This window comes from Aythya fuligula, chromosome 25 (genome assembly GCF_009819795.1).
Source record: "Aythya fuligula isolate bAytFul2 chromosome 25, bAytFul2.pri, whole genome shotgun sequence".
NCBI lineage: Eukaryota > Metazoa > Chordata > Aves > Anseriformes > Anatidae > Aythya > Aythya fuligula.
In genome coordinates this window covers 5,955,789-5,973,045 of record NC_045583.1, presented here as the reverse complement: position 1 = coordinate 5,973,045, position 17,257 = coordinate 5,955,789, and the positions used below count along the sequence as shown (strand labels likewise).

Genomic DNA, 17,257 nt, shown 5'->3' with positions numbered 1-17,257 from the left:
CCTCCATGGTCTCCGGCACCCCCAGGGGTCCCGGTGCCGTTGCGCTCCCCGGTGCCGCGGGAAGCCCCAGCGCTCCCGGTGCTGGAAGCGCCGGCGCCTGCTTCAGGCCCGGAGCCGCCGCCGTACCCGCCGCCGCCGCCGCCGGGCGCTCCGGGGTCGGGATGAGGCCGGGCGCCGCCGCCGCTGTCCCCGGTGCCGCTGGAAGAGCCGGTGGCCGAGAGCGGCCGCGCTCCGCCGCTGTCCCCGGTGCCGCCGTGCGCCCCGGTGCGCGGGGTGGGCCCGACCCCGCCGCTGTCCCCGGTGCCGCTGGAAGCGGCGGAGCCGCCGCGGCGCAGGGGCAGAGGCAGGAGCGCGCCCGGCGGCGCGGCGGGCGGGCAGGTGCCGGTGCCGGTGCCGGTTCCCGGGGGCGGGCGGCGGGGCTGCCCCGGCGCGGGCAGCAGCAGCAGCGCGAGCAGCAGGAGCGCGGCCCCGCGGGCGGGCGGAGCGCCCATGGCGCGGTGCGGCCGCTGCCGCCGGTGCCCGCTGCGCCCCGCGCCCCGCGCCGCCGCCGCCGCCGCGCCCGCCGCCGGCGCGCACCCGCCGGGGCGGGGCCGCGCTCGGCACGGGGCCGCGCCGCGCTTAAAGGAGCCGCCGCCACCCCCCAAACGGCCCCCCCGCACCTCCCCGCACCCCGGCACCTGGCGCACGGGCACGGCTGGAGGGGGGCGCACACGCGGGGGGCGCGCAGACGCCCGTGCAGACACGCGCACGCCCGCCCACGCGTGCACACGCGCACATATGCGCACCCACGCGCACAGGCATGCACACACATGCACGCGCCCACGCACACGCGCGCCCACGCACGCACATGGCACGGGCACGGGGGGCACACGTGCACACACGTAGGACACGCGTGCCGTGCACGCGCGGCACAGGACACGCGCGTGCACGCACACTCGGGGGATGCACACGCGTGAACCGCCCGCGTGCAGCACCCCCGCACCCAGCTCCGGGCCCCCCGACACGGTGCCAGCCGCAGCTCCGGGGCCGGGCCGGAGGACACTGGGGGGCACAGGGACAAACTGGGGGGCTGTAGGGGACATGGAGCGGAGCACCGCGATGGGTGGGGGGCTGCAGGCGGGGACACCCCCGTCCTGCTGCCCGCACGGGGCCGCGCCGCGGTGCCAGGCAGACGGCGCGGAGCCGGGCCCCGGGGCGCAGAACGGGTCGGACGGGTGCGGGGGGGCGGAGAGGGGAAAGGAACCGGCGCCGAAGCCGCCCCGGGACCCCCCCGGCCCCCGCCCAGGGCTCGCTGACTCAGCCGGGGCCGCTCCCCGCCCTGCCCGGGGGCCCCCCCGGTGCCCTTCAAAGGCGCTGCCAGGCGGGGAAGCAGGGCGAGGGTGAGCAGAACCGGCTGGTCGGGCTGCGGGGGGGCCGGCGCCGGGGCCCCCCCAGCTCCCGTGGGTGCAACCCCGGCTTTCCCACGCGCGGCACGCAGACGGCTGCCGTGGGAGGCACGGCCCAACCAACCAACCCCCCCCAACTTTCCCACCCCCGGCTTTTGGGAAACTGAGGCACGCCGCCCCCACCCCCACCGCTGCCCACGGGGGTCCCGGGCAGCAGCTGGGCGAGCGGGGCCCCGGCCCCTCGTTGAATTACAAATGGGATCCGCCGAGCGCGGCCTTTGTCTGCGCCATTGTGTGGGGCCGGCGGCGGCCCCGCGCCCAGCTGCTGCTACGGAGAAAGGACAGAGAAGGGGAGAGGGGACCGGAGCCCCCCCCACACTGCAGCGCTGCCCCAGCCCCCCAGCAACCACCCCTTGCTGTGCGTGGACCCCCAGAGGGGCACAGACAGCCCAACAACACATCTCAGCAGCTTTGCTTTATTGGATTGAAGGAGAGGAAAGTTTCTGCCCCTGGGATGAGCCCGCAGGGCAGTGACCCAGGGGCGCATGGCCCCGCTCGGGGGGGGGGGACGGGGGGGCCGGAGCCCCGATACTGTCAGTTTTTCATCCCGGCGCTCCGTGCCGGGGGGGCCGGGCGGTGACCAGCAGCTCCCTGACGCAGACGGGGCCCCGAAGCAGAGGTGATGATGGATGGGCGCAGCCCGAGCCGGGGAAGAAGCCGAGATGATTCAGGAGGCCTCGACGGCAGCCCTGGGGCCAGCATTTAGGCGCTGTTCACGCCCATGTTCTGCATCTGCTCCTCCAGCACCCGGTCTCCTCCTGCTGACTTCTTCTTGCTGCCCTCCTGCTGCTTCTTCTGCTTCTTGGAGAGCTCCTGCTCGATGGGGGCCGGCTTCACGAACGGGATCATCTCTCGGAGGTCTGGGGGAAAAGCAAGTGGGACAGATCGCACCTGGGGCAAGCGGGGTGCCCGGGGACCCAGCCATGGAGCCTGGGCATGGCAGGGCACCGACTGCTACCTGGGGGCATGAAGTCGCGCAGCCTCTCGGGTATGAGGATGCCCTCCTCCGTCTGGTAGTTCTCCAGGATGGCGCAGATGGTCCGGGTTGTGGCGCACATCGTGGCGTTGAGCATGTGCACAAACTCCACCTGCAGCAGGGTGGGGGGGAAGCAGTGAAGCAGAAGACGGGGAGAGCAGGACCACCCCCCGCCAGCCAAGCCGCGCGCCCTCACCTTGTCCATCATCTTCTTGGTCTGCCCATAGCGGATGCGCAGGCGGCGTGCCTGGTAGTCGGTGCAGTTGGAGCAGGACACGAGCTCCCGGAAAGCCCCTGACCCCGGGAACCAAGCCTCCAGGTCCAGCTTCTTGCTGGCAGCATGATTCAAGGCGCCTGCGAGATGGGAGGGCCGCAGTTAGCACGGTCCAGCCCAAACAGCCTCCCTGTTAGGATGGCAGCGGAGGCTAAGGCTTGAATTCTACAAAGCAGCTTCAGCAGCACTGTGCCACTGCTCTGCACTTGTCCCAGGGCAGCCGTGTCCCTGCTCAGCAGAGGCTAGAAGGAGCCACTACAGAAGCCAATTCCCCTGGGAGGAGTCACTCAGACTGTCCTTCCCTTCCAGAGGGACAGTGGGGACGCAGCAGGGACATGGTCCCAGCATGGTGGGGTGCCCACGCAGTGTGTGTCCGTCCTGGTGGGCCTGGAGTGACACAGAGCATCGCTGCAGGAAAGCTGGCGTCCCCTTCCTCTGTGCCCAGGGCCAAGGCGCCGCCTCCCTGGACCAGGCCTGGGGACTGACACCGTGGGAACGCGAGCCAGGGATGCTCTCGGACAAAGAAAGCTGAGCTGGGAAGTGGGTCAGGGCACGGTGGCACCCGAGGCGCTGGCAGAGGCGCCTGGTCTGCTCCCAGGCCATTGTGGCAAGGAGATGGAGCAAGGAAGTCCCCACCCCAAGGGCTTTCCCGGTACGCTGGCACCCCACACGGCCCCGCAGCGGGGACCCCTACCCGAGACGATGTTAACGATGTGGTAGGGGATGCCCAGGGACTGGTAGAAGTCCTCGGCCGTGGCGATCATCTCATCAAACATCTCCCACGACTTGTTGTCGTGTGGCGAGGCGTAGACAAACTGCTCGATCTGCAGAGAGAGAGCGGCCCCCCCCGTCAGCTCCGGCCTGGGAGGGGGCACAAATGCCCCGCGGGGGCTCCCCGCTCCTCTCACCTTCTCGAACTGGTGGACGCGGAAGATGCCGCGGGTGTCTCGGCCGTGCGAGCCGACCTCCTGGCGGAAGCAGGTCGACAGCCCCGCGTACTTGATGGGCAAATCCTCCGGCTTCAGCCACTCGTCCCGGTGCAGGGCTGCGATGGGCTGCTCCGAGGTGGCGATGAGGTACTTCTCGTCGATGGAGCTGTCCTCCGCCTTCTCGCTACCCTTGCCAATCACCTGGGGAGCAGGGGGAACCGTGGGGACGGGAAAGAGCACCTGTCCCCCACCCCCAGCTGTCCCTGCACCTCTGGGGACAAAGCCCCCCAGCCCTGGCAGATGCTCAGGGCAGCCAGCACAGGCACCCGCGCTCCCCGGCAGCGAGGCTTCCCAGGAGGGGAACAGGATGGCTCCGAAGTGGGTCAAGAAAAGGGGAGCAGCTGCCGTTCGCTGCTTGTTTGGCCTCCTTTATAGGCCCCAATGGCCTCCTGCCAGCTCCCGATGGCGAGGCTGGGGACGAGCTGTCACCCGTCACCCTATCGCCTTGACAACTGGCTGCGTCTGCAGGCCAGGCCTTCCTCGTCCCCACTGGGCCTTCCTCGGAAGAAGACGGACACAGGGACGGGGAGCAGCAGGGAGCCGATGCCATGGCCTCGCCAGGGCAAAGGGACAGCAGCCGGCTGCCTCCCGGCAGGGGAAGGCATGCAGCAGAGGCCGGGCTGGATGTGGGTGCCGGGTGGCGAGACGCAGAGAGCCAGCGGGCGTCGGGCTCACCTTGTACAGCTCCTCGTCGAACTGGCTGAGCTGGGCCACCTCCTGCATCACCTCCTTGCGCATGAAGAAGGGGGTGTAGACAGGAGTGTAGCCCTTGGCGCGGAGGCTCTGCAGGGCGTACTGGATCAGGGCCTGCTCCAGGAACACCAGGGGACCCTGCGGGACAAGGGGAAGCCACCACCGGTCACACGTGCCCTGCTGCACCACCCCTGCTCACCCAGCAGCGCCGCAGGGCTGGGCTCTCACCTTAAGGAAGTAGCCCCGGCTCCCCGCGACGACAGCTCCCTTCTCTCCCTCGTAACCGTCCACCATCACCACCAGGTCCACGTGGGAATACTTCTTCCTGCAGCTGCAGTCACCCCAGACCCGCTCCACCTTGTTGTCCACGTCCTGCACAAAGGCAAGGGGCAGAGACCATCACCTGTCCTCCCTGGGCTGCAGCGACACCAGTCTGCTCCTCACCACGCTGTCCTGAGCCCAGGCTGGGAGCTGGGCCCCCAGCCTCTTCCCTTCCCCTTCCCCACTCCCCAGCCCCCTCCGGGGCCAGGCTTTGCCACCTGGCAGTGACTGAACCCAGACCCCCGAGCCAGAGCTGGAACCCCAGTGCTGATCCCTGCTGGTCACTTATTATGCGGCCACTTGGCAGCCGGCCCAGCCCAATTGTGTTCCCCCAGCAAAATATTCCTGCTGGATGAATGAGGGCAGCCGAGGGAGATCCCAGCCCCCGGCTCCCAGCGAGTTTCCCATGTATTCCCCGAACAATGGCCGTGTCCCGCGCTGTCTGAGCTGCTCTTTGTGTGCTCCCGGCAGGAAACTCTGCCTTGTCATGCAGATTTCATTCACCGCCCGCGGATCTGGGGGCACCTCCCCGCAGCGCGTCCCACTTGCCGGTGGTTTCTGGCTTTGATGCACCAGCAGAGCTGGCTCTGGTCAGCCCCACAGCTCCCCACACCGCAGGGAGCCGCTCTCCGTCCGTCCCTACCTCGTCGTTGCTGATGGGCACCGAGGGGTGGAGGAGGTTCCCGATCTCCCGGAGACTCTCGAAGCGCTCTGCCTCCAGCCTGACGCGCTCGGCGTCGCACTTGAGGATGGCTTCGTCGATCAGGAGACGGACTTTCTTGATCTGGGATACCTGCAGCCCCTGTGCAGGCAGCGGGGTTAGATGGGGAAGGGAGGAAAACTGCAGGGGAGAGGGGGCTGGCAACTGAGTGCAGTTAATCACAGACCCCCACCCACTGACACGGCCTCTGGAGCGAAACCATGGACTGAACACATCAAACAACAGCCAAAGAGCACAAAGGCCCAACATAAGTCAAGCTCTGAAAGGCCATGAGCAAGCTACGGCGTCACGCAGCGCCTGACAGCAACAAGGGGGAGCAGTCAGCTCCCATGGCAGCAAAAGGCGGCCAGTGCCACGCTCATTAAACATCTCAGTTAACGAAGAGGGGAGGGGAATGAGCAGGGAGGAAGGGCCTCACAGAGGACACACAATTATTGAGGCTGCTCAAATCCCCCACGGAACCAAATGACAAGCTGGTGACCAGGCCAACACACAGAGGCTGCAAGGACCTTAAGACGAACAACACCGGGCAAGAGCTGGTCACCACTGGCGTGGGACTGGGAGAAGCGGGGAGCTGCTTGCGGGGCTGCAGGCAGCCACCCCTGCCCTGCTGCTGGGGTTTCCATACACCTCACGCTGCCAGTTTGGGCAGGGACAGGCGAAGCCCTGGATGAAAGCACCGGGGAGCTGGGGCTGGACTCACCCCGAGGATGTCAGCCGTGAGCTCGTCCAGGTTCTGCGCGCTCTCTGGAACAGACTCGTCGGTCCCCACGGGTTCTTTTTTCTGCAGCGGGAGGAAAGAAAAAAACCACTGGGCGTAAAGACTGAAGGAACAGAGTAAAAATACTCTTTAATGATGCTAGGAACAGGCCTGCAAGGCCCCCACCTTCATCTTGTCCCCAATTGTTTTGCTGCACAGGTTCTTCAGCTTGTTCAGGTTATCAGCACGAAACCTACCTGGAGGGAGGAGCAGAGGATGCTGTCAGCAAGGCATGGGAGCGGGGCTACAACACCCCCTACACACCCCCAGTGCTGCAGCTCGCCCTGACCCCCTCCTACCGGCGCTGCCCCCCAGCAGACAGCTCCCACACCGAGGATTTGTTGGAGCCCACCGGGAGCGATGCTGCACCGGGCTGCGGCCCCACCGGGACCCCCAGGCTGGACTGGAGCTGTCGGGATACGGGCGGACCCAGGGCCACGGGGTGACAGCCAAGAGATTTGGGTCATTCTCCTCTCCCTGCTATTGCCTGGGAAAGCCTCAAAGAGCCGGGGAGGAGCTGACACGAGGACAAGGAGGGGACACGGGGCAGGGCCCTACGGGTGACAGCGGGGCCGGGCAGGAGGCAGGACGCAGCTGTCCCTGCTGGCAGGCAGCCCCGGCACCGACACGGTGACACCGGCACGGGGGAAGAGCCAGCCTCTGCCTCCGGGAACGTCCCTGGGCAGGAGGAGAGCTCTGGGGGGGCACCTGCCGCAGGGGACCCGGCACAGGCGGGCAGGACGAGGCTCTCGGAGCGGGGACTGCCCAGGGGGCACCGTGCAGGATGCAGGGCCCTGGCGGCCGCCCCAAGGGCAGCGCGGCGCGGATTGCATCAGCCACGGCTCAGCCCCGCAGCGCGGCGTCGCAGGGCACGAGCGCGGGGTGACGGCCACGCGCTGCGGGGTGACAGCAGGGGTGGCAGCGGGGGTGGCAGCGGTGACAGCAGTGGGAGCAGGGGTGGTGAGGGCAGTGCCAGCGGTGGTGGCAGCCGGGGGACGCGCTGGGCGTGATGCAGCAGGGCCGGGCTCAGCCGCCCCCCCCCCCCCCCCGGTAACGCCGAGCCCCCCCCTGCGGCACCGGGGCGGCGGCTGCTGCCCCGGCCTGCGCCCCCTCCGGTCCCCCCCGGACCCCCCGCAGCCGGACCCGGGGCTCGGTGCCCGCTCCCGGTCCCCACCCGGTGCTGGGGGGGGGGGGGGGGGTGCCCGGTGCTGCCCGGGCTCGGGGCGGCTCCGCGGGGAGGGGGCACCGGGACCCCCGCACCAGGGCGCCCCCGGGCACCGCGGGACCCCCCCGGGAACCCCCCCGAGACCCCCGGCCCGGGGCATGGGGGGGTGGGGGGGGCACCCCCGGGGGCAGGCGTGCGGCCGGGGCCGGGCCCCGCAGAGCCGGGGGGTCCCGGGAGGGTCCCGGGGGGGTCCCGGGGGTGGAGGGGGTGTCCCGGGGGGGTCTCGGTCGCGCCCCCCCGCCCCACGTACACCTCCGCCAGGCGCCGTCGGCCCGCACCAGCGCGTCCACCAGCGCCGGGTCCTTGAAGCGCTTCCGCTGCATCTCCCGCATGGCGCCGGGGTCTCCGCCCTTGTCGGCGCGGAACAGGTCCAGGTCCAGCACCATGGCGGTGGCGGCGGCGGCGGCGGCCTCGGGGCGGCCTCGGAGCGGCGGCGGCGGCGGCGGCGGCAGCGGCTCCCCCGGTGCGCGTGCGCGGGGCGGGGCCGCGCGGAGCCGCCGCGAGGGGGCACCGGGGGTGGGAGGGGCCCCGGGGGGGCGGGGCCGGGAGCGGTACCGGGGGACGCTGGGGGTGCCCGCAGCCCCCCGGGGAGCCCCAGCGCATCCCGCGGCCCCCCCGTGGGCACCCCCTGGCACCCTGCGGTGTGTCCCGTGGCACCCCAGGGTGCTCCGTGGCACCCCGCGGCACCCCCAATATCCCACGGGCACCTTCCAGCACCCCACAGGACCCGCGTGGGACCCTCTGGCGTCTCCCATGGCACCCCCGGGTGCCCCATGGCATCCCGCAGCGCTGTGTGGCACCCCAAGGAACCCGATGGCAACACGCAATGTTCCAGGGGCACCTTCCTGCACCCCACACGACCCTCATGGGACCCTAAAGGTGTCTCCCGTGGCACCCCAAGGTGCTCCATGGCATCCCTTGGCACCCTATAGCATCCCCACAGCACCCCATGGCCCTCTACAGCATCCCCACAGCACCCCATGTCACCTTACGGCATCCCCATGGCACCCCAGCTTTCCCCTGCCCTGCTCCCTCCCCACCCCTGGGTGCCAGGCTGGGCCCCCCACCCTGTGTCAGGGCCCCCCCAGCCAGCCCCGCTCCCCCCGCAGCACGGAGTCACCCCACGGGACTCAGAAACGTCGCCTTTATTGCACGGCCGGGACATGCGGGGCCTCCCGGCGCCGCCTAGAAAACGTGGAGATCGCTGTAAAAAGGGGGGGCTGGAGCCGCGGGGCCGGGGGGCAGCAGCCGCCCCCCCGGGGAGACCCACGGGAGGGACCCAGCAGTGGGGGGAACACTGTGCTGGGGGCTGCCAGCACGGGGGCACCCACTTTGGGGCAGAACCACCCCAATTGGTGCTTCCCGGGGGGGGGCAAGGTAAGGAGAGGGGGAGCGGGGCTGGCACAGGGTCGTGGGACGGCTGGCACGGCATGGCATGAGATGGCATGGCACGGAGCGACATGGCATGACACGGCGTGACATGGCACAGCGTGGTGTGACACGGTGTGACACGGTGTGACACGGCACAGCCAGCCCCTGCCTGCCTCCCTGCCCCACGCTGTGGCTGCAGAGCACGGGGCACACACGCAGGAGCTCACACAAACGTGTGCCATGCACACACATCCCCATGCACGCACTGAGCCTGCAGCCGGGCCCACGTGCACACACCTGCGTGCACCCACACCCACGTGCAAAATCACCTGTGCATGAGCACACGCCTGCCACACACGTGTGCACCCCCACACACATGCAGGGGCTGCTCCCGCTGTTCCTGTGCCCAGGGCCGGGCTGGGTCTCCACCCCCTGCATTTGGCATTTCGTGGCTATTCCCGGGGGGGACAGGGGGGTACAAAAGCGCCCCAGGGCTCCGCGGGTCCGTAAGGCCACGGGGACGGGGGGTGGGGGCGGGCACGGCCCCCTCACAGCTCCAGGTCGGTGCCGCCGGACGACGGCTTCAGCGGGACGGAGTCGAAGCCGTCCGGGGTGCGCTGCGGGGAGCAGGGACACTGAGGCACTGGGACACCCCCACGCCGGGGACACCCCCACGCCGGGGACACCCCCACACCGGGGACACCCCATCCCTAGGACACCCCGAGACATCCCCACCCCCATCCCCTGGGACACCCCCATCCCCTGGGATGCCCCTGGTCTTTGTGACACCCCTGTTCTTGTGGCACCCCATCCCCTTCGGCATCCCCATCTTTGTGATGCCCCCAGTCTTCATGACACCCCCGTCCCCTGGGACACCCCCATCCCCATGTGGCTCCTCCACCTGCCCCGTGGCCGTGCCCCCCGGCGGGCGCCCACCTTGGAGGTGAAGGCCTTGATCTTGCCCAGCAGTGACTTCTTGCTGGCGAAGATGAGCTCGTCCTCGGCGTCCTCGCCCTCCATGATGGCACAGCTGTTGGGCGCCGGCAGCTCGCTCTCCTTGGCCGCCGCGTTCATCACCAGCTTGGAGTATTTGTACTCCAGCCTGGGGACCCCCGGCCCCCCGTCAGCCCCGGGAGGTGAGGGGGGGACCTCACGTCCTCCTTCTCCACCCCCTGGAAGCCCCCACTCACTTCTGGTTCTTCTTCCAGAAGTAGGCAGCCAGGGCAGCCAGCAGCACGGCCACGCACGTCCCCACCGAGACCCCCACCTTCAGCCAGAAATCGGCGCTGCGGCAGCTGCGGACCCTCGGCGGGGGCAGGCGCTGCCCCCCGCGGCACAGCCGGGGCTCCCGCCACACGTAGGTGGTCCTCTGTGTGTGTGTGGGGGGGACAAGGGGCTCAGCGGGGCGTCCCCATGTCCCCACAGCCCCCCACGGCCCCGCAGTGCCCCCGTACCTGCAGGCCGCCCTGGCAGGCGCCCACGATGGCGCGGAAGTGGCCGGCGGAGCAGCGCGGGCAGCCCTCGGCCGTCGCCCACAGCAGGTGGAAGGTGCAGCCGTCACAGGTGCCCTCGGGGCATTTGCTGGGGACACGGGCATCGAGGACATGGGGGTGGCTGTCCCCAAAGCCGCCCTCCCCAGGGCAGTGCTGTGTCCCCAGCAGTGGCACCCGCCACTACAGCACGGGGGACACGGGGGTGGCTGTCCCCAAAGTGAGGATCCCGAGTGCCACCCTCCCTGTGGCACTGCGGTGTGTGGGGACAGGAGCTGGGGGGCATCGGGGAAGGGATTTAGCACCGGAACCTCCCTGGCAGTGTGGGGCTGTGAAGATGCTCCTGTGTCCCCAGCCACCCCAGTCCCCAGTGGTGTCACAGCATAGAGGGACAAGGGGTGGCTGTCCCCGAAGCCGAGGACCTGAGACTGCCCCCCTTCCTCTGGCACTGCGGTGTGTGAGGACAGGAGGAGCTGGGGGGCTGCGAGGATGCTCCTGCCCCCAGCCCAGTCCCCAGCTGTGGCATCCACCCGGGCACGGTGGGACACACACACAGGGTATGGGGGTGGCAGCTCCCACAGTTAAGTCCCCAAGGACACCACCCTCCCTGTGCACAAGGACCACAGTGCCTGAGGACAGGAGGAGCTTGGGGACACCTGGGGGGCAGAATCTAGGGCTGGCTCCCCCCTTCCATGCTGCCACCTGTGTCCCCAGCAGTGTCACCCACCTGGGCACAGCCAGGCTGCCGGTGCCTGGCTGCAGCGGGTCGCAGCGCAGGCGGATGGTGGTGGCCCGGCCCCCGCTGCACGACTGCGTCACCTCGCTGGACCTGTGGTGGCACCGGAGGGCGGGGGGTCAGTAAGGCCCCTGGTCCCCCTCCCACACTCCTGGGGGCTTGGCCCCGTCCCAACCCCACCTGTAGAAGAAGATGATGTCGGGCAGCTCGGGGTTGGCAGGGGGGAAGAGCTCGGGGGGCGCGGTGATGCCGTCCAGCGAGGGGCTCGTGGTGACACCTGTGATGGCAGCAGGGTGACGCTGCGTCCCTGGTGCCAGGGGTCCCAGCACCCGTGGGTGCCAAGAGCGCCTGCAGGTGCTGAGCGTGCCTGGAGGCTCGCCAGGGGCTGGGGCGAGGATCAAGGAGAAAAGAGGGCTCTATCCGCTCACCCACGACGCGGTCAGCCAGGCTGACGGGCTGCGAGGACACCACCGCCCGGTAGCCCACCACGTCGGAGGGCACCACGATGGCCTGGCACACGTGGGACGTCACCACCCGGCCCGCGCTCCCCTCATCCGGCAGCCGCGCGTCCGTCACGTTGTCCGTGCACGAGGCCACCTTCCTGCCCTGCCAGCGGGGCGGGCGTGTGACACGTGGCAGGGACACCGCATGTGCATGTGCAGGCAGGGCTGTGTGCGTGTGTGTGTGTGCGCATGCACGTTTGGGGTGTGCATTTGCATGACCACGTGCACGTGTGAACGTGCATGCCCATGTGTATGCATGTTGCCCTGACTTTGTGCAAGTGAACACGAGCATTTGCACAAGTGTGCTCATGTCCACATGCAGGACACACTCACTGTGAGCGTGTGTTTGCATGACCGTGTGTGTACGCACACGTTTGCACAACCACGTGCCTGTGGCCATGTGCGTGCAGGTGTGCTTGCATGCCTGAACGTGAGCACAACTGCATGACTACGCATGTGTTTGCACAGCCGTGCACGTGGCTTTGCACATGTGTTTGTACAGCTGTGCACACACATGGTGCACACAACTGCCCGCACACATCTGCATGACCCCACGCACCCACGTGGCTACACGCCCGCGTGTCCCCCACTGCCCCGTGCCCACGCCCGCACGCCTCCAGCGCCGCACTCACGCGGTTGCCGCAGAGGCTGATGTTGAAGTGGTGGAAGTACTTGAGGCCCTTGGAGGTGAAGCTGGGGCCGCTGGCGAACGCCGTGCTGGTGGCCAGCGCCGAGAAGTCGTAGTGCAGCGTGCGGCCCGGCAGCGCCAGCGAGAAGCTGCAGTTGTTGTAGCAGAGGGAGCGGACCTGGCCGGGGGGGGCACTCAGGGACCGCTGGGGGGGGCTGGGGTCACCCAGCCGGGGTCCCATCGTGCCACCAAGATGCGATGGCCAGAGGGGCTGGTGTCACCCACTTGGGGACGTCCAGGGAGGGTAACAGCCCTGCAGGGCTGGGTACTGCCAGCTACTGGAGCTATTGGGGGCAGAATGGAGAGGGGATGGTGCCCCCCCTTGGGGACCTAGGAGATGGTGCACCAGGCACCAGGGGCTGGTGCCAACCACTAGGGGCTGGTGCCACCCCCTCGGGGATGGCCAGAGGCTGGCGCCCCCCTTCGGTGCCCAGAGCATGGCCCATCTGGGATGCCTGGGGTCTTGTGTCACCCCTGGGGATGCCACCCTTGGGGACAGGTGGGGACAGTCACCTGGTTGCTGTGGGTGCCGGGGCCGCAGGGCTGGCAGGTGGGGGTGCTGCCGGGAGGGTGCCCCTGCAGGTAGGTGCCGGGGGGACAGGGCTGGCAGGCACCGGTGGCGTGATCCAGGGCATGCCCGGGGGGGCAGGGGGCGCAGGCCCCCCCTGGCTCGGGGGCGCAGCGTCGGCAGAAGGAGGCCACCCCGCCCAGCACGTTGGTGATGTTGACGGAGTAGAGCTTGGCCACGTCGCTGGTGTACCGCCGGCCCTGGCACCAGGAGCAGCCGTCAGCATCACCCAAAGGGACACCGCCGGCCCCGTCCCTGTCCCCAGCTCACCGCCTCGTGGTAGGGCGTGCGCTGGAACGCCCAGGTGAAGCTCATGGTGGCGTTCTTCTCCACCACGTAGGTGTACGACTGCTTCCCCTTGGGCCCCGTCCACGTCTCCACTGGCGTGTTGGTGCGGGAATTGACACCCTGCGGGGACACAGGAGGACGTGGGACACCCCGCGGCCTGGCCCCACCACCCCACCGCCACCACTCACCACCATGAAGTAGAGCTCGCAGCTGACGCTGCACATGGTCTCAAACACAAAGGTGATCCTGGCCACCTCCTTGCTGTCCCCATCCTCCAGCGCCGGCTGCGGGGGACTAGGGATGCAGGAGACAGTGAGGACCACTGCCCGCCCCACGGCAGTGCCACCATCCCCGTGGGGACATGCTCACCTGAAGCCAGGCACCACCAGTGTGAGGATCATGAAGTCGTTGTCGGAGGCTCCTGCTGCCGTGTAGATGTAGTCCCCAGCCACCTCCCAGCCTGCAAGGATGAGGTGACGACTCGGCAAGGTTCCCTGCTGCCCGTGGGGACGGGGAGGGGACGGCGCCCACCAGTACCTGCCATCCCCTTGTACTCGAAGTTGATGCCGCTGAGCACGGTGGTCTCCATGTTGGGGGGCAGCACGTTCCACCACTTGTACTCCAGCCCCAGCACTGGCTCGGTGCCGGCCGGGCAGCGGACACAGCCTGGGGACACCAGGGACAGCCCTGCAGGAGGGCAGAGCCCACAGCCCCCCCCCGAGGTGTGAGGGCGCCCGGACACCCCACGGGACGGCCCCGGGGACCTCCTTACCTGAGCCGTTGGAGTAGGAGCCGTAGGGACAGGGCTCACAGGCGCTGCTGTTGCTTTTGAAAAAACCAGGGTTGCAGGGGGGGCACTTGGTTTTCACCCCCGAGGGGGGCAGCTGGGCTGCCTGCGGCAGCTCCTCATTGCAGATTTTCGGCTCTGCCCACTTGAACATGAGCTGGGTCTGGGCAGGCAGGGGCACAGGGTGAGCTGGCACCGGGAGGGCGTGGGGACAGCACGCGGGGACCCTAGGGACCAGGGCAGGGGGGGCAGTGGGGCTGTACCTCCCCGTTGGCATCACAAGCTGTGTGCGTGTAGAAGTAATCCTTGTCCGTGCAGGGCGGCCGCACCTTGCAGGACGCGGAGCCTTGCTCTGCCGGGCGGTGACAGCGGTGAGGTCCCCAGGGGGCACCCCGGGATGTCCTCCATGTCCCCGCGGGGACATCCCTCGGAGCATCCCCCTGCTATCCCCGAGCATCCCGGGGCTGCAGGGGCAGCGGGGACGGGGACACGCGGCTCTCACCCGCGTAGGTGGCCGGCTCGCAGGGCTGGCAGGCGGTGGCGCCTTTGCTGGAGAAGGTGTTGGCGGGGCAGAGCTGGCAGAAGGAGGAGCCGGCGGCGGCGGCGTAGGTGCCAGGTTTGCAGGGAAAGCACTCGGAGGTGTAGGCGACTCCTGGCAGCAGGAAGGTGCTCAGGGTGGGGTGGGGCACAGCGGGAGCCCCCCACCCTGTGCCCACCTACCTGTGATCCCGATGTTCCTCACCAGCACGGGCTTGGGGACCTTGGACCACACGGAGAAAGCCGTGGTCCTCCAGTAGAGCACGTTGTTGCCGCGGCTCAGCTCCACCTGGGGGGGAGCGGGGGGATCCCAGTGATCGGGTAGGGGCTGGAACCCACAGGGGGTCACGGCACCCACCCCTGTCTGCCTCCACCGACCCTCCCCTTTGTGCCCTCAGAGAGCACCTCCCTGTGCTGGGGTGACAAGGGACCTGTGAGAGGTGAAAAAAGACCCCAGGGGGGCTGTGGCGAGGGACCCTTCGGGGGGGCTGTGACAAGGACCCTGGGTGGGAGCCCTGTGAGGCTTCCTCAAGGGGCTGTGCCGTGGATCCCCCTGTGCCACCTCCATCCCCCATGCTCACGCTGTGGAACTCCCAGCCCTTCTCCGTGGTCCGCATCCAGCGCGACTCCTCCACCGTGGGCTGGCACTGGTCGTTCTGCACCTGCGGGGACAGGGACGGCGTCACGAGGGGGACACCCCCTGTGAACCCAGGACCCCTGCCCTGCACCCCGCACCCACAAAGAACTCAAAGACGATGCTGCTGTCGGGGTAGATGTACTCGAAGGAGACAGTGCCCGACTGCTTCAGGTTGACGGCGTACATGAGGGTGGCCGTGCACTCGTCCGTGTTGGAGGCGATGTAGTCACCCAGCGGCACCCACGTCGACCTGGGGCAGGTGACACAGAGCGGCACGGGGTGACACGGGCTCCGTCCCTGGGGCATCTCGAGGTCTGAACCTTGCTGTGGCCAGGATGCTGGGAAAAGGGCAGTGGGGACAGGTGACAGCCCTGGGAGGCCCACGGGAGCAAAACGTGACCCAGGGCACAGCACATGAAAGCACAGGGATGGAACAGCACAAGGTGCTACTGCTGCACCGGCAGGGTGCTGAGAAGGCAAGGAGTTTAGGGGTGTGCAAAAGGGCTGGGGGAAATCCAGTGCGGGGTAGCTCCAGATGCTGGGGAGAACCCAGGGGACGTCACAGCGTGGTGACAAGGGGACGTCCCCCTGCCAGCCCGCCCCTGGTGCTGCCTCAGCCAAGTGGGCTGAGACGCGGGTGGGCTGCGGGAGGGGGATCCTGCAGCGCCGGGACCGCGGGTGAATAATTAAAGGCTGCTGGAAGTAGGTTACATTTGCAAGCTGCATCGACGCTGCGGCGCGTGGCAGGCGCAGGCTGCTGGCACGGCGGGCGGCGGGGCTCGACGGCTGCTGCCGGCACTGATCAAAGGCCCGCGGTGGAAAACAAAGGCACCGCTCGTGCGGCAGCAGCGGGGAGGGCCCCAGGCACCAGCTCCCTCCGTGACGGGGGCTGCGGATGGGTCCTGCCATGGGGTTGCAGCCAGGACAGGGTGGGACAAGGCTGCTGGGATGTCCCCTCCCTGTGGCTAGGCTGCTTCAGGGCTGCCAGGGATGGGCAAGGAGGGAGCAGGGGGGCAATTTTCCATGCATGGACGTGTCCCGAGCACGCTGCAGCCCCCAGGTGTCGGTACCCGGGCAACAGCCGGGCAGGAAGCCCCCAGAACACGGCCGGGGCCACTCACGCCGTGCAGTTCTCCACCGTGTCGCCGAAGCTGTCGTCGACCTCCAGGTTGGTGGCGACGTTGGCGAAGCCGTGGGGCACCTCGTCCCACTCGTCGAAGCGCACGCCAGTGCCCAGCGAGTAGGTGCCCTCGGCACAGGGCTTGCACGACTGCGCCTTCATGTCGAGGAACTCACCTGCCTTGCAGGAGAAAGCTGCCCGCGTGCAGGGGGGGCATCAGCGTCACCACTGCCCCCTCCCACCGGTGCTGCTTTGGCTTCACCGCCCCCAGCTCTGCTTTCCCAGCTGGACCCCCCCCCAGCCCTGTCCTGAGCATCCTGCACAGCCCCCAGCAGGAGGGAGAGCAGCCCTGGATGGGTGACTTTGGCCGTGCCACTGCCTTACAACGCAGCACGTGGCAGCTGGGAAGGGACCCCGGGACGAAACGAGGTGCGGGCCAGGCACAGCCCCCAACCCACCCTCTTCAGAGGGGCTTCTGTCTGCCCCACGGCATCCCAGGGACGGCCCCGCTGTAGCCATCCGTGTGCCGCACCAACAACTCCGTTAATGAGTGTTTATTGCTAAGGAGCAGCTGGATCCTGCCGGTGCCTTTGAAGGCACCGCGTTGCCACCAGGCTTCTGAGAAGCCGCGTTTCGGCTCGCAGCTGCTCCTCGGGAGGAAGGCTCAGCCTTGTCCCCCCCGCCCCTCCCCTTTCTGCTCCACTTTTACACCCCTGCTGATCATCCAAAGCCCCCCTACCGCTCCTGCACCCCAACCTTACAGCACTCGGTGCCCTTGACGGGGTCCGGCAGCCCGGTGCAGAGTCCCGGCGTGTGCGGCACGGCCACCCTCCACCGCGACCCCGCGCTGTCGCACGCCGTGTACTCGTAGTGGTACTCAGACTGGAAGAGAGAACGCACAGGAGAGCTGGGACCCCATGGGGCCGGATCACCCCCCCATGTGCCCACCCTGTTGCTCTGAACATTTCATTTCAGCTGCTGCAACGCCTCAAGCGCGCTGGCTCGAGCAGCTCAACCATGCCGGACTCTAGGGACTGTGCACGTGGCGGGCAAGGATGCTGGGGACAGGGGGATGCTGGGGACAGGGTTAGGCAGGACGACATCCCCCAGCCCTGACGTCTTCCCCAC

General features: G+C 68.7%; 2 protein-coding genes across 3 annotated transcripts; both read right to left on the bottom strand.

The window, feature by feature from the left end:
* Positions 1 to 1,845: 1,845 nt before the first annotated feature.
* Positions 1,846 to 7,838, bottom strand: SARS1 (seryl-tRNA synthetase 1). 2 transcript variants are annotated; one of them, XM_032203169.1, is made up of 11 exons: positions 7,655 to 7,838; positions 6,306 to 6,376; positions 6,123 to 6,203; positions 5,342 to 5,500; positions 4,606 to 4,749; positions 4,360 to 4,515; positions 3,604 to 3,825; positions 3,390 to 3,519; positions 2,618 to 2,775; positions 2,404 to 2,533; positions 1,846 to 2,305 (listed from the first exon to the last, which is right to left on the bottom strand). In XM_032203169.1, exons 1-11 carry the CDS (start codon positions 7,788 to 7,790, stop codon positions 2,148 to 2,150), a joined length of 1,545 nt encoding a protein of 514 aa, XP_032059060.1. In that variant the 5' UTR covers positions 7,791 to 7,838; the 3' UTR covers positions 1,846 to 2,147. The 2 variants fall into 2 exon arrangements, with proteins under 2 accessions (XP_032059060.1, XP_032059059.1); XM_032203168.1 differs by having other exon boundaries at positions 2,404 to 2,775.
* Positions 7,839 to 8,915: 1,077 nt separating this feature from the next.
* On the bottom strand, positions 8,916 to 17,086 carry KIAA1324 (KIAA1324 ortholog). Its single transcript, XM_032203194.1, has 21 exons — positions 16,891 to 17,086; positions 16,131 to 16,323; positions 15,112 to 15,259; positions 14,954 to 15,034; positions 14,556 to 14,661; positions 14,338 to 14,487; positions 14,099 to 14,187; positions 13,821 to 13,998; positions 13,586 to 13,714; positions 13,418 to 13,508; positions 13,237 to 13,342; positions 13,031 to 13,168; positions 12,706 to 12,960; positions 12,137 to 12,310; positions 11,430 to 11,607; positions 11,182 to 11,278; positions 10,993 to 11,094; positions 10,230 to 10,356; positions 9,966 to 10,144; positions 9,712 to 9,877; positions 8,916 to 9,392 (listed from the first exon to the last, which is right to left on the bottom strand). The coding sequence occupies exons 2-21, from the start codon at positions 16,289 to 16,291 to the stop codon at positions 9,324 to 9,326; spliced, it is 2,724 nt and encodes a 907-aa protein (XP_032059085.1). The 5' UTR covers positions 16,292 to 16,323; positions 16,891 to 17,086; the 3' UTR covers positions 8,916 to 9,323.
* Between the last annotated feature and the right edge of the window lie 171 nt (positions 17,087 to 17,257).

Bases quoted from the DNA above. Each gene is read 5' to 3' on its own strand.
- SARS1 (XM_032203168.1), bottom strand. From the start codon at position 7,790: ATGGTGCTGGACCTGGACCTGTTCCGCGCCGACAAGGGCGGAGACCCC. The intron at 6,204-6,305 runs GTGGGGGCCTTG...CTCCCGCTGCAG, and splicing joins CAATTGGGGACAAGATGAAG to AAAAAAGAACCCGTGGGGAC. The intron at 3,826-4,359 runs GTGAGCCCGACG...CCTGCTCCCCAG, and splicing joins TCGACGAGGAGCTGTACAAG to GTGATTGGCAAGGGTAGCGA.
- KIAA1324 (XM_032203194.1), bottom strand. From the start codon at position 16,291: ATGAAGGCGCAGTCGTGCAAGCCCTGTGCCGAGGGCACCTACTCGCTG. The intron at 12,311-12,705 runs GTGACTGTCCCC...CCCCCCGGCCAG, and splicing joins CCGGCACCCACAGCAACCAG to GTCCGCTCCCTCTGCTACAA. The intron at 10,357-10,992 runs GTGGGTGACACT...CCGTGTCCCCAG, and splicing joins GGCAGCCTGGCTGTGCCCAG to CAAATGCCCCGAGGGCACCT.